Source organism: Natrix helvetica, assembly GCF_964273705.1.
Source record: "Natrix helvetica genome assembly, chromosome: 4".
Taxonomy (NCBI): domain Eukaryota; kingdom Metazoa; phylum Chordata; class Lepidosauria; order Squamata; family Natricidae; genus Natrix; species Natrix helvetica.
The window spans coordinates 79110896-79126453 of NC_138550.1; the positions used below are offsets into that span (position 1 = coordinate 79110896).

Below are 15558 nucleotides of genomic sequence, written 5' to 3' on the forward strand. Positions count from 1 at the left end.
ATATAAGGAACTGTAAGGACACAATCCTCAGTGGTTCAAAAGGAGGGTCCACTAGGGCCAGGAGGACCGTGGACAAATCCCAAGATGGGAACCTGTGAACTCCCGGGGGCTGAAGATTTGCCACCCACCGTAGAAACCTCTTCACCACCAGATGATGGCCCAGGCTCTTCCGGCCGTCCAAGACCAGGACAGTCTACAGGGCCGAGACTTGTCTCCAAAGTGTGTTATGGGCTAACCCCCTATAGAGCCCATCCTGAAGGAAATCCAGAATATTCTGGAGTGAGGGACCTTTGGGGTCCACATGTGCCTTACGGCACCAAGTACAAAAAGTGGACCATGTGGCATTATAAATCCTGGTCGTGGCCAGGCGTCTGGATGCCACGATGATTTGTATCACCCATGAGGAAAAACTAGCCTCTCTCAGGATATCCCTCTCAAATACCAGGTGGTCAACTGGAGCCATTGTGGCTCCAGATGGACCAGGACCCCCTGGCATAGGGATATCTTCTCCTGCGGGATTCTCCAAGGTTTGGCAATGGACAGACTTAAAAGGTCCGTGAACCAAGGCCTGCGTGGCCAGTATGGGGCGACCATGATTATCTCCGCCGCTTCCATCACTATCTTCCCCAACACCCCTGGAATCATTGGGAGGCGGGGGAACACATAAAGCAGACCCGGGGGCCACCTGCTGCATAGGGCACTGCTCCCCTCCGCTCCCCGAATCAGGAACCATGTGAAAAACCTTACGTTTTGTGGCAGGCAAAACCTTACGTTTGTTCTTATCCTCAATAAGGATTGGGTCCAGAACCTCACCAAACAGCATTTTCCCCTCATACGGGCCTGCTGCCAGCTTCCACTTCGCTTTGGCCTCCACCTGCCAGTTTCGAAGCCACACCATCTGCCTAGCTGAAACAGAGGAAGAAAGAGCCCTGGAGGCAAACTTAGTGGTGTTCAAGGTAGCATCTGCCGAAAACTGAGTCGCAGCCATGACCTTGCTAATGTCTTGAAGCAGCCTCACATCGTGCGCCGGGACACACTCCTGCATTTGTTCAAGCCACATCCGCATGGCACAATTGAAGAAAGACGCAGAAGAGGTGGCCTTGATCGCCCATGTTGCTGCCAGGAAGGTCTTACGCATGCCAGTTCAGTCCTCTTATCTTCTGCCTTCAGATTGTTGGCTACATCACTTGCCACCATGGGAGTTGGGGATGCCAGGGCGGCCACAGGGGCATCCACCTCCGGAACCTGCCTGGGAGAAATCAGGATCCATATTATAGAACCGTCTGTCATTCCCACCCAGGGTGGGGAAAGTACCTGGCTTGGCCCACTGCTTCTGAATGACATACAGAAACAATTTTGGAGCAGGGATTTCTTCTTTCTGCCCTGCGGGTTCCACAAAGAAACATTTTTTCTTTGGCGCTGCCTTGGAAGTTGAGGTCTCAGCCACGGCCTCCTTCTCCTTCTGTTTGCCATCCTCCGTTTCATCGGCTGCAGTGCTCCTGGTTTTAAAGAGCAAGGAACGGAACAAATTAGGAGGAAACAAACTGGCAAAGGCAGGAGTATCCAGTGCCAAACCATTATCATCAGAAAGCTCCATCTCCTTCTGCTCTTCCTCTTCCTGGAACGAAACCTCGCTCCTCAGCGAAGGGGAGACTTCCCTCTGCATCCTGTCTGATTGAGCAACCGGATCCTGGATGCATCTGCGCTTGACCTCCATCAGCTCTGCATCCGCCTGGTCAGAAGGACGACCCTGGAGGGCTATGCCATGTGCAATGGCTCAATGAATAAGAGATTGAATGTTATCAGGCAAGTCCTCAAAATCACCAATGTCATGACTAGGCCCAGGCCTGGGTGCCAGCTGATGCCTCTGCCCTGGGTCAGGAACAGGTGTAATGTGTGGAGGCGGATGGTACTCGCCCTCCACCTCTGAGAGTGGGGGTGAGATAGAACTGGCCCTTGGGGATCCAGAGATCCTTGAAGGGGAAAGGGATGGAGAAAGTGGAGCCACCCTCAGATGAGGGTGGTGGACCATACCGAAGGCAAAGGGGCCTTATCTCTGCCTCCCTCCTTGGTCTTCTCCCCATCCCCTCCAACCCCTTGCCTTGAGGGAGCTTGTTTCACCAGTGGAGGAGGATCCTGGGGGGAACCCTTTCTCTTCTTGGAGCTCTTTGAAGTAGCTGCAGAAGTCGCCCCAGAGCTACTTTCACTGTGGGAATTATCCATGATCTTGTAGCAAACTCTCTGCCCAAGGCTGCACCTGACCAGTTCAGCAACCAACACAGCGTTAAAACTCCTGGTTGTTAATCTGTGACTGACCTCACCAGAGCCTGCAGTCGCAATGAGCCTCGTGGCAGAGAAAAAGGGGAAACAAAATGGCCACCAACCATGTGACTCACCCCGAGGTTCAACAAAATGGCCACTGCCTCATGGCCACTAACAAAATGGCCACTGCCACGAGGACCTTCCCAAGATGGCTGTCGCCCAAGAAGCTCTCCCAAAAATGGCCGCCCCCTAGGGCCCCATACTCACGAGGGAGAAACCTCCGGACAAAACCAATGGTGCGGGTGAGCAAACGGCCCCGAGATCATCCGGTTGGCCGTGCAGTCCTCCACAAGTCTTAGTCAGCGCCGATCGTGCTCTCCCGTCGTTCCGTACCGTTTGCAGCTACGCGGGAATGCCGGCGTGTCGCACACGTGCTCCTCACACCCGCAGCCTCGATGTCCGCCCGCTGTAGCCCCTGAGAGCCAGCGGCAACACAGGGAACCTCCCTGGCCCGCTCACGAGCCAGTAATCGGAAGCAAGTTAAACGGAGCCACAATGGACTCCGATGGCCGGCCCAGCCGGTAGCTTGCGTGCGAGGAACCTGGGACCTCCAGCAGGATCTAGCCCATACAATTTGCTACTCTAACACAAGCAGGTGGAAAGAAAGAACATGTGAGCCAAGTTCAAACACCTTCCATCCAAGAGCGACATCAAATTAATTGAAAGAAATGAAGAAAAAAAATAAAACTATTCTAGAAAAGAAAACCAATTATCACTAACAGCAAAAGTGTTTACATCTCTTTTCGGGCAAGACTGAATCGGAATTGGATATCAGCAGGGGAAGCTGGAGGCGTGGCTTAAATTCTGACTCAATCTCTTGGGCAAATAAGGATTGAACAACCCACTCCTGGACCCTCCTGCGCCATCAGCTGGAGAATGGTCCCCACTGAATTGAGGCCAAAATTTATGTTCCTAAGTGAAAGATTTTGTGAAGTGACTGTTGCCGCATTTTACGACTTTTCTCACCACATTTGTTAAGTGAATCACTGCAGTCCTTAAATTAGTAACTCATTTGTTAAGTGAATCTGGTTTCCCCATTGACATTGTTTTCCAGAAGGTTGCAAAAGGTGATCACATGATTCTGGGACTCTGCCACTGTCATAAATGTAAATCAGTTGCCAAGTGTCTGAATTTTGATCATGTGACCATGGGGATGCTGCAACTGTCATAAGTAAGTGTGAAAAATGGTCATAAGTCACTTTTTTCAGTGCTGTTGTAACTTTGAACGGTCATTAATTGAACTGTCATAAGTCAAGGACTACCTATACTTTACTGGTTTGCCTTTTGCATGCCTAGGAAATGTGTGAAATATTAAGTCTTTCATACTTTGTCATCCCATTTTTGGCGTTCTATAGATTTCCAAAGCATTTTACAAAAAGCCTGATTTCACACATTGACAGTAACGTGTACATCCCCAGCCTATACATTATACCTTGCCTCGATAGAAAGATCAATTCACAAAGGTAAAAGCCAAAAACAGTTGTAAAAAGTGACAAGACAAATGAAGACTTGACCAAGCAATCCATGAGACTGATTCTTACCCCTTGCTTCCCAAACAGGGTCTAAGTAGGGCATCTCACCACAACCAATTCACCGTGGCCAACTCGCTACAGTTACATAAAATCGAAGAAGTGACAGAATAGAATCATTAAATAAAGAAGAGACAAAATGAAAAGCGAATGACAAAAATTAAAATAATTTATAGTTATTTTAAATAATTAAATAAATAAAATTGTTGAATTGTCCCACAGCAAGTTATCCAGTGGCGAGTTGGCCACGGAAATCAGCAGTGGTGAGTTGGCCACAGCAAGTTGGCCATGTTGAGTTGTCCCATTCCATCCCAAACATAACTGAAACAAATACAGTAGCAGTTTTATATTTACCTCACAGACTGACCCACATATCACACAGGTCTTTTGAAACTATCCTTAGTATAACACATGGACTCTGTTAGGTGTCATGAGGTGCTGTCACCTGGGACCACCTGTCACCTGGGACCACCGAGGGCAAAGTAACCTATGGTATCTGCTTCTATGTCTACAAGTATACATTCTGTATATACTGTCTTGAAATAACCAATTCCTAGAATTGCAAATCTGATCAGATATTGTACTTTTAAGTTTTGGAATATTTTGGGGTTGGCAATTCAATGTTTCATTTTAAAATGCGCAAAGAATCTACAAAGCACATCACAAATTAATACTGCACGGTCACCTGTCCATGTACTTGGGTAAGATGATGGCAATTCTTAAAGTTTCTTAAAGAATTATTTTTAAAAAGCCACATTTGAACAGATGAGTCAGTTTATTGTTGACACAGCTGGCTTTTGAAATATAGATATAAAAAGGAAAGCAAATCTCAGTAGGCCTTAAGTTATAGTAGTGTTTCAGCAAATCTCTATCAAAAAGTATTTAGTTCAGCAATAAAAATTCAGATAGTTAACATTATAACAGGAAGATAATTACTTTTAAAGAATCGTCCTTGCTCTTGAAAAATAACAAACCAAATATAACTGACACATTTTAGATGCACATGGAAATTGCATGTGTAAAATAGGACAACAGGAAAGTACTTGTCAAGTAACTTGTTCCTTAATCTGCATGGACAATGGCTGAATCTCTGATCACATTTTATTCATATTTAAAAGCCCTGCCCTTAATACCGCAGTCATTTCTGTTTCTGGTGGTAAGGCTTGTCCCCAAAATCACCTTTTTCTTGAGGGAAAATAAGGACAACACTGCAGCTTTCAGACATTTGAAGGAAATATGATGTAAAGTGAGGAGCTAAGGATTTAGCTCTTGCAATTATTAACAGAGCAACTATGGAAGCAGCCACACTTCTCCCAGGAACATTTTAAAAGTTTAAAAATGGCATTTACATCACCTTTCAGAATATGCTACTGATCTCCTTAAATGAACCTGGCATATTTAAATCTACATTTATTTATTTATTTACTTATTTACTTACTTATTTACTACTTGTATCTCAAGGTTTCCTCCAGGTTCTTAAAATGTCTTATATGGAAGTTTTAAAAAAATTCTACAATGAGAATTCTGCAAGATGGATTGACTGAGAGAGATTTTGTAACCTACTGATATTCCATGGCTAAGAGCAAATGTTAAACCTAGATTCCTGCAGTTCTAGTTTCTTAAAGACTACCCTGCACCTTATAACTTCTAGGTTGTTAATTGGTTTTCATTCCAAAGCTGTATTGCTGAATCAAAAAAAGGGGGCTTAGCATGATCATATAACTCTCAAGTATCCAATTTTTAGTTGCAGTTATCATCTTAAAACAATAGAACTAAAATGAATTACCGTATTTTTCGGACTATAAGATGTTCCGGACTATAAGACCCACCTAGCTTTTGGGGAGGAAAACAAGAAAAAAAAAGCTGCCTCTGCCTCCCAGCAATTTGCCTCCTTGCAGCAAACAGCCTGGTCATTTTCAGCACAGCCTGATTTAGCATGAGCAGCTGATTAGCAGTTGGATCTGCCTCCCAAAATACCATCTAACAGTTATTCCAGACTGCAGGGATCACCACCGCCCATCACCAAGATTAGCGCCCATCGCCACTGCCACCTAATGCCACCTCCACATGCCCCGTTTTTGGCCTCCGCGCATCCCATTTTCAGCCCGTTCCAGGTGGTGGGGATAAGCAGTGGCAATCCCCGCAGCCTGTAAGAGCTGATAGGTGGTATTCTAGGAGTTAGATCCAACCGCCAATCAGCTGCTTGTGCTAAATCAGGCTGTACTGAAGCTGACCAGGCTGTTTACTGCAAGGAGGCAAATTTCTGGAAGGCAGAGGCTGAAGGGCGGGGGCTGGTGGATGGACGGGACTTCAGCAGCATTCGCTGTATAAGGTGCACAGACATTCACCTAAAAAACAGGTAAATCTTAGAGTTTCAATATGTCTCCTCTATGCATGATTAAGACTGTACAACATTGTTTTCTTTAGGTCCAAAGGTTATTATAATTGGCTAGCAGGAACTGGGTTTGGCTCTTTTTCCTTATTAAAATCTGCAAAGTTTTCGTTGCAGATGTATAATGTTCTTCTTGTGATTTTGGATAGGTACATACATTTGCAGAGGGAGTTGTCAACAATTGATCAATAACCTAACTCTAATCTATCTAGAGCAAAAGATGAGTCAGCCAAAATAAGCAATCTATTGATGTATGAAACTCATTGACGGGCAGAACTTTTTGGTGAGCAAAAAAAGGAAAAAGATCCCCAATTTTCCTTTTTTTCCACACACTGTATGCCACAATGTATTAAACACTTTTGAAACAATAATATAGATATTCCTTGACTTACCACAGTTCAATTTACAACAGCACTGAAAAAAGTGGCTTATGACTGTTTTTCATACTTACAACCATTGCAGCATCCCCTTGATCATATGATCAAGATTCAAATGCTTGGCAACTGGTTCATATTCATGACGGTTGCAGAGTGCTGGGGTCATGTGATCCCCTTTTGTGACTTTCTGACAAGCAAAATCAATGGGGAATCCAGATTCACTTAACAACCATGTTACCAATTTAACAACTGCAATGATTTGCTTAACAACTCTAGCAAGAAAAGTTGTAAAATGAGACAAAACCTACTTAACAAATGTCTCACTTAGCAACATAAATGTGGACTCAATTGTGGTTAAAAATTGAGGATTACCTGTAGTATTTCTAGTTATAATAGGTACAGCTGTGTTGTTATAATATAGAAATCAAAAGAGCTTATACATGAACATTTTAGCCGTCACTTTCACATCTTGCTAATCCTAGAAAGAGGGTAGATGGTCCATCCAAAGAAGTAAGAAAGAGAAGAAATAGATGTTGGGGGAAAAGTCTGCTTTTTAAAAGGGGGGGGGGGAGGCAGGAAGATGTGATGCTTGAAGTTTCATATCTAGTCTCTGTTTTGTCTGTTCTTAGAATTTGAAACTAAATACTCTATAAAGGTAAGGAATCTTTCACTCAAAAGATTTACTGATAGTAGGTTCCATACCCAAGTGTAGATTCTAAGTGAAGGGCTAAAAATCAGGGTGAAGAAGGTTTAAGGAGCACTTCCACTGCCATCCACTGAAAGCTTCTCTTCTGCAAATTTTGTCTGATTCCATAAACTAAGTGGAAAACTGAATTAGAGCCAGGAAAACTCTATTTCTTTACCTGAAGTAACCAGAAAACATAGACATCAGACCAATAAATAATATTCATTGTAGGCAATATTTGTCTCTTGAGTTCATTCCCTACATGGGAAATGTTGAGGGTGGTTAGTCAATGAAGCCAAGATATAATCTATCCTCCTTTGTGTGCTCAACCGTTGTTGAGAGAGTAATTGTGTAGTTGTATGGAAAGGGTGTTGTTGTGTAGCTATGACAGGGAGCTAAAATAATCGGCTTCTTTTTCTTCCTGATGAAGTAACCAGTGCAAGAACTATCTGTGCCTCTTTTAGAACAAGTTCTCACTCCCTCTAATCAGATTCTCAGCATCACTCAACATAGTGATTTATGCCAAGCAGAAGATTTGCCGTTAAGAGATACACATTAAGATATTGTAACTCGAGTGGGTTTATGCAATCTATAAGACTTCGGCGTATTTGGGGATGTTTTATATAACCTCATTTGTTTCTCCCAGAAGTTATATTATCTGTTGTTTATTTATACCTGAAATGGAAACCAAGGAAGAATGATATGTTAGTGATATTTTCTCCCTGTGATTCGTTCGCATATTTATGCACAGTAATGTCACCCACTGTATTCATCTGAATCTATCCAAATGTTAATTTTCCAACTGTGCTGTGCAGCTCATGACAACCACCTGCTCAAAAGTCACTTCTTTCCCTTAATAAGCCCAATAAAAGTTAAAGGAAAGGAGGGGAAATGATAATGTGTGATTGTTTGTATCTCTGTGCTGAATGCAATGAGTTCTGGTATAGCTGACAGTCTAATTGCAGACTACTGCTGGGAATAAAAAATGCAAGTTTGCACTATGAATAATACTTCCCAGAATGCCGCTTGAGGTGACTCCCTCAGAATAGTTGAATACTTCAATAGATTTTGGGAAACTGATGTTCTGCAATGATAGGCAGGCAGTTGGAATAAAATTCTTCATCCTTTAATTATTCTCAGAGCTTTTCATCAAGTGGGTTTTTTTTTTTTTAAACAATCACTGGGGCCAGGCACAGCAAGCAATTATCTTTAAATTTCACTTCTTCTTTATCTATATACCTATGGATATGCAGATATGTGTGTGTGTGCATGTGTGTGTGCATGTGTATGTGTGTATGGCTATTTCATAAATTATTCTATTCACAAAGATCTTCAAGAGATGCTCACTACTGATTCCTTTTTCCTCCTTCAGGCTGCTCCAGAAAGTCTCCAGAGAAAACTTTCTAGAGGCACAAGGCCTTTCAAGAAGTAGTTGTTAAAAAGCTCAAATTTCATCTTTAGTATAAGAACCCAGAGAAGGGCTGTGTTGCTAAAATATACATAATGCATAAATCCATAACACTTAAACCGAGGGAATAATATGCCATAACCATCACCATTAGCACCAACCTTATGACAGAAAAGACATCTACATGAAACATCCTTAATTTGGATTTCACTTGTGATTTTATCCCAGGAAAATGGATAACATAAGGAATACTTTTTAACTTTCAGCTTAAAAGCCACAGACTGAGAACCGTTGCTATTTTTCAAATTGTCAGACACACTTAAAAAGATTGTATATGTATACAATGCTATTATATAATATGTAATTTAAGCCCCTTTTCCTGATTTCATCATTCCATGATTTAAAAACGAGTTTAATTTTTTAATAATGTGATATATTAATAAATTACAATAATATGGACAGAATGTGTCTTCATCAAGAAATACATTAAATCTACATTCTTACAACTGTTGCTATTAAAGTGGAAACATACTGCTTTTCAGAGCTCAAAATAGGCTGAATTCTTCAAAAGAAAGCACTGTGCTAAGAAAAGCTAGGACCAGTTCATATCAGTGGCCATCTTAATTACTGAGTGAAGGTAGCTTGTGGCTTTGGGAAAAGTCGCTTACCCAACATTTTCTGCATCTTCATCACACTCCGCTCTATACTTGCAAACTCCACATTTGGAATGTTTTCTATGAATGTCTGTTCCAGATCCTTCGTACTCTAAAACAAAGTCACATCAACAGAATATTATCTACTGAATATTTCTAAAAGAGTGAAAAATATTTTTGAAATACTGTATTTTTCAGACTATAAGACGCACCAAGATTTCGAACAGGAAAACAAGAAAAAAAATAGTGTTTGGCCTCCGTGTGTCCAGTTTTTGCCTCCCTGGTCCCCAGGGGCACTCTGCAGCCCTCCCAAACTCTCTGTGCATCCCATTTTTGTGAAAAATGGGGCCGTTTTTGGCCTCTCAACCCCCCCCTGCATCCCGTTTTTGCCCTCCCCAGCCCCCAGGAGCACTCTGCAGGCCTCTCAAATCCTCTGTGCACCCTGTTTTTGGGAAAAACAGGCCCGTTTTTGGCAAAAATGGGATGCGCGGGGCAGGGTTTCGGGAGGCCAAAAATGGCCATATTTAGTATATAAGACGCATCGACATTTCCACCCTTTTGGGGTGGGGCGAGTGTGTCTTATACCCCAAAAAGTACAGTACCTATTATACTTCTCTATAGACATGAATTAGATAACATTAGTCATCCTACCTGCATTCTATCACTTATTCTCATCATTATAACAAATTCTGGTCCCACTGTAGGCATGAAAGCCAACCTGATGACTTGACTTTGGTCCAGTCAGTCTCTCTCAATCCAATCCACCTGACAAGAGTGCTTGTGGGGAAAATAGGAGGAGGATGGAATTGTGTATGTTCGCCATCTTGAATTACTTGTAAATTATTGAAGATTGGATAAAATAATTCTTTAAAAAGTCCTATTCAGAACTCACTGAATAGATAGAAAATATGCATGCCGTATATTCTATGGTCCTGAAAGAATCTAAATATTTAAAATAGCAACAGTCTAGGAAGAACTACAATTCATAAAAACATAAAGGCCTAGGGATGTATGGCTGTAAAACATTTTACTGAAGTGTATCCAGTACAGCTGAAATATCTAGACATATAGTGAATGTCAGGTTATTACCTTGAAATAACAACAGACCTATTTTTTTCAGAATTATGTAAAGCCCATACCCTTTAACAGTTTCTTATGCTAGTAATAATAATATAGCACATAACTGAGCTAAAGCTAAATTATTTTAAATGTCACTGGTTACATTGGGAGAGTTATGCGTTCAACTTCTTTTCATTAAACAGGGAGATGCACTTAAATGTACACATAACAAGTATCCTTTAAACTATTGTGACACAACAGTGGCTGTAACAAAATTATATTAGATGTTATAGTAACATGGATAAGAATTTAAAAATGGATTGCTGATCTGTTTTCCCCCCTGTGCCATTAATCCATTAATAAGATTTCATCATGATGAGGATGTTTGTTTAGTTCCCCCCCCCCAAGCTTGTTAAACTAGAAAAACCAGAATGTTATGTCAGCAGATGGCAAGAAAAAATACATGAAAAATACTGTCTCTGATTTATTTAAACAGGAATTTATAATACAACATCAATATATGTTTGGGTTGGACTAAAAGACCTTAGAGATCCCTTCCAGGCTTATGATTCTATATTATACCGTGTTTCCCTGAAAATAAGACCCGGTCTTTTTTTTTTGCTCCAAAATAAGTACTAAGGTTAATTTTGGGGGAAACACGATTTATGGGTGATCAGCCCAACTGGGAGTCCCACCCCCCAAGGTGGGACTCACAAGAGGCAGCAAGCACACGGGGACTGATGGTATATGGCAGCAGCTGCACTTGCAGCTCTCCAGTCCCTTGGTGCGCATACCCTGGGGCTGTGCAGGCCACACCGCCCAGGTGAGTTGCCAAGCAGCAGATGGAGGCAGAGGGGCGAGGGGGGCAGGCAGACAATTCGGATGCACCATGCAGGCTGCAGGAAAGCTGGGAGTTGGTGGGCTGGAGTGGGAGGGTGGCCACAGAAGACTTGTCCATGAGGCAGCACCAGCAACAGAGACAGAGGCGCAGGGTGGGGCAGAAGACAGGTGATCTTGGCGCACATGGGCTGCAGGCAAGCTGAGAAATATGTAGATGGGTCTCCTGCGGCCACATGCTGCTCTGGCCCACCAACTCTAGGCTTTCTGTGGCCGGCACAGTGCATTTAGATTGCATGCCTCTTCCCGCCTCTGCCTCCACCTGCTGCTTGGAGAGGTAATCAACTCAGCTGCACTGAGCAGGTTGCGGCAGCTGCTAGATATCATGATTATTGCCTCCTGTGCTGGCCATACCATCCCCCCTTCACTAAGGTTTATTGTTTTTGATAGGGCTTATACTAGGTGTACACTTAAAAATCAGGCTAGGGCTTATTTTTGGGATTGGTCTTATTTTCAGGGAAACACTGTATGCTTATACTTAATAGTATATAATATATGAATATAAAGTTTTTTAAAACCCCACTTTAATGGGTAAAGCACCGACACTTTGCATGTTATCTGAGGCAAAGATCTGAATCCACAAAATTGTGTTTAGCAACTCACAGACAAAACTCATCTTATTTATACACAGAACTGATTAAAAACAAACATCCAACTCAAGTATTTCTCTAACTTGGTAACTTTAAGTGTCTGAACTTCAACTTCCAAGATTTTTCACCAATAAAGCTGGTTGGGGAATGCAGGGAAGTTGAAGTCCAGGCATTTTAAATGTTGCCCATGTTGTAAAACTTTGATCTAACTCCAAGTGATAAATGATCAACCCTATTTGTCCACCCCCACAAGGTCATATACTCTTCTTTCTTTCATGTGAACCTGTAGTTAATTTCAAAAATGGATTGTCTCTTGCATGCAACCATAAACTTCCATTTCACTGCTTGTAACTATATAAGTGGTACAGACAAATCTTACAAACAATTGGTCTGCAATAAATATTTGATAGATAGGGAGTATCAAAGAAGAATGCAAAATATTAAAAAAATATTTAATATAACTAGTATTGGGCATTACCACTGTTTGAGTTTTAATATAATTAAAAGGAAGTACTCCTGACATTTCCCCCCCAGTAATTGGCCAGCATTCTGACAAATGAGCATATCTTGCCAGAACCTGTATAGAACATCTCTGCTCAGTTCACCCTATATCTTCATAAATAAAATCTAGAAACTCAAGAGTGCTGCTTTTAAATTTCACTGATTACAATATCAGAACTAAATAACGAGCCACCGAAAAAGAATTCCAAAGATCAGACAAAACCTTCAGGCACAAAGCTTTGTCAAAGGCCAACAATGTCACAAGAATAACTGGGAAGGATGTATATCAGTAATGCTATAGTAAAAAAAGAAAAAGAAATGCTTAGCTTCAAATCCCCAGGACCTTACGAAATAAATGCATCCTGGAATATCAAAGGAACAGAAGAGCTCCACAGAACCTTGTCCATTGTCCTTGAGGAGTCCTGGCTAACTGGAAAAGTGCCAGAGGATTGAAGAACAGATGTAGCTCCTCTTTTCATAAAAGGAAAAAAGAGGACACCTGTGAGCCGGTGAATCTAACTACAATCTCCAGAAATGTATTAAAACAGGCAATAAAGTAAGCTATTTGTAATCACCTGTAAGTTAATGCTGTGATTGCTAGGATCCATCATGTTTTGTAAATAGTATGTGACAAAATTTGTTTCCGCCTTGGATAGAGTAACTACTCTAGTAGACAAGGGAACTACTGTGTATATAATCTACCATGATTTCAACAGAGCTTTCGACAAATATTCACATGGTGTTCTCATTAACAAGCTGCTGATTTGGATAACAATGCAGTAAGGTGGTTCAACAGCTGGCTGGCAACTGCATCCAGAATTAATTGCATTCAGCATGAATGGCTCTACATTAAGTTCGAGAGCAGTCACCATTGCAACCTGTAAGAATTAGTTTGGAGCCAGAGTTATTCAACATATTTATTAATGACCTGGATTGTGAGATTAATTGATTGCATATCAATTTGCAAATTATACAAAGTGGAAGGTCTAGCCAAGATCTAGGTAACTGGAAGAGAATGTAGTTGATTTGAACAACTTTGAAAACTGGATTGAAAATAACAATGCAGGTTGAGCATTATATTTATGGAGAAAAACGTAGGGCACCTATACAAGATGGAGAAAATGTGGTTTGAAAAGAAAACATCTGAGAAGGACTGGCAAGAAGCTGAACTACAGGATGGGACAACTTCTAGAAGAGCTAAAATAGTTGAAAGCTGCATTGCAAGCACTGCATTAAAGATACATGAAAGCGGTGTATTCCTCTCTCTATTCAACATTGAATAGTCAATCATAGCTTACAACTTTGAGTATAGCCTTCCCACAACATTATTAATATGTTAGAGGAATTCAGAGAATAGCCAGAAAGAAGTCACAGGAACTTGAAGAAATGTCCTATGGGGGTTGGCTGAAGAAACTTTTGATTTTCGGTCTGAAGAAAAGAAAGTTTAGAGGAGGCATGAGAGCTATCTTCGTAAAAAGAAACTACAGACAAGAATTGTTTTTTATGCCCACAGACACTAAGATGAGGAATAAGAGGTATAGGTTGCAGCGATCTAGATTTCATTTAAATATTTAAATATATACATATAAGGAAAAACTCTCCAAATGTCTGGACAGTAGCAGAACAATTGAACCATGAAGGTTATGGGTTCTCCATCTCTGGTTGAGACTAGACAGACATTTCTCATGGATAATCTAATTAGTTTTCCTGGACATTGTAGAGTTGCATTAGATCAGGGGTTCTAGTTCCCATTAGATCAGGGGTTAAAGTTCCCAAGTTTGGACACCCCTGCATTAGATCATTCTTATGGTCCTTTCCGACCCCACCACTGTAATTGAATGAAAAAATCTGATGCTTCAGTATTTATTATTATTAACAAATATTATACTGTGTTTTTGTGTGTGTGTGTTTGTGTGCGCATGTGTGTGTGTGCATTCATTCATTCAAATATTCATTCTAGTATTCCTTCTAGCAAGTATGGCATGGTCTTTTTATCAGGACATGATATAAAAAAACAGTAGTTCCCCCTGGGTGGGGAGCGAATTATGTCAAATAGCAATGGCAAAATCTGAACAGAAGCTTTTTGGTTTTAATCCAGACTTTCAAGCCTTATGCTATATAAATTCCTAATAGATTGCGTAACATTTCACTTGGGAGGATCATAATGTCCTATTTCTAATTAGAAAATCACTTCAAAATATACCTTTTCAAATGTCTAAAACATCTAAAACATATTTCTATGTTTCACTATATGACATATATACTCATAGAAATATGTAAATCTAATCCACTAATAATCATGAGGAATAGTTCTGCAAAGTGTGACAGATGGCAGTCAACTGTGTAGGACATGATGTTTATCAATTTATTAATCAGTAAAAGCAATCTGCCACAGCTTCTCTACAATGACTAGATTTTAGAAATGAGGAAATCAAAACAAATTATCAATAGTCCCAAAGCTGCTTTTTCAAGAGGAAACTAGACTTTCTAGTTTTTCTTTGAAGACGTTTTGCTTCTCACCCAAGAAGCTTCCTCAGAAAAGCCGAAAGAAAAATCAGAAAATCGACTTGCCTCTTGAAAAAGCAGCCTTGGGACAACAATGACCTGGATGATTGAGAATCTCCATAGACAAATTATCCAACAGAAGAGAATACAATTTGCTTGCAAATGTTTCATTATCCAACTAGGTAATATTATCAGCACTAGTGAGTGTGGGATTTACTCCCTGTTTATATACAGTAGCTTGCCCTACCAGTATCGATGGGGTTGTCAGATAGTAGTAGGTGTCCTACCAGTATTGATGGGGGATATGGGATAGTTGTAATTCAGGTGTTGATCCTTGCTTATCTGAATATAGGCTGCTAGAGCGATATATTCTGGTCTTTTGTTTCCTTCTTACCTTTTTAATTGTCTGTTTAGAATGTTGTTTAAATGTTGTTTATGTCCATGTGTCTACTGACAGCCGATTTGTCCAAATGTTAAGTTTTGGGGAATTCCTTAATGTTTTTGGTCTTAACTTGGTCTTGGGTGCTCACAATTTCCCAGTTGAAACTATGGTTAAGTCTATGCATCTGTTATGAGTTTAAGGAGTTTTCATCATATCTTCTGACTGCTAGTTAGTGTTCACAGATGCATTCTGCTGCTC

General features: G+C 41.0%; 1 protein-coding gene across 1 annotated transcript in view; it reads right to left on the minus strand.

The window, feature by feature from the left end:
- The window catches only part of TMEFF1 (transmembrane protein with EGF like and two follistatin like domains 1), a 155956-nt gene that overhangs the window by 30125 nt on the left and 110273 nt on the right, over positions 1-15558 (minus strand). Inside the window, exon 5 of the mRNA XM_081952519.1 lies at positions 9382-9478. Coding sequence (XP_081808645.1) covers positions 9382-9478 — 97 coding nt within the window. The remainder of the gene's footprint in view (positions 1-9381; positions 9479-15558) is intronic.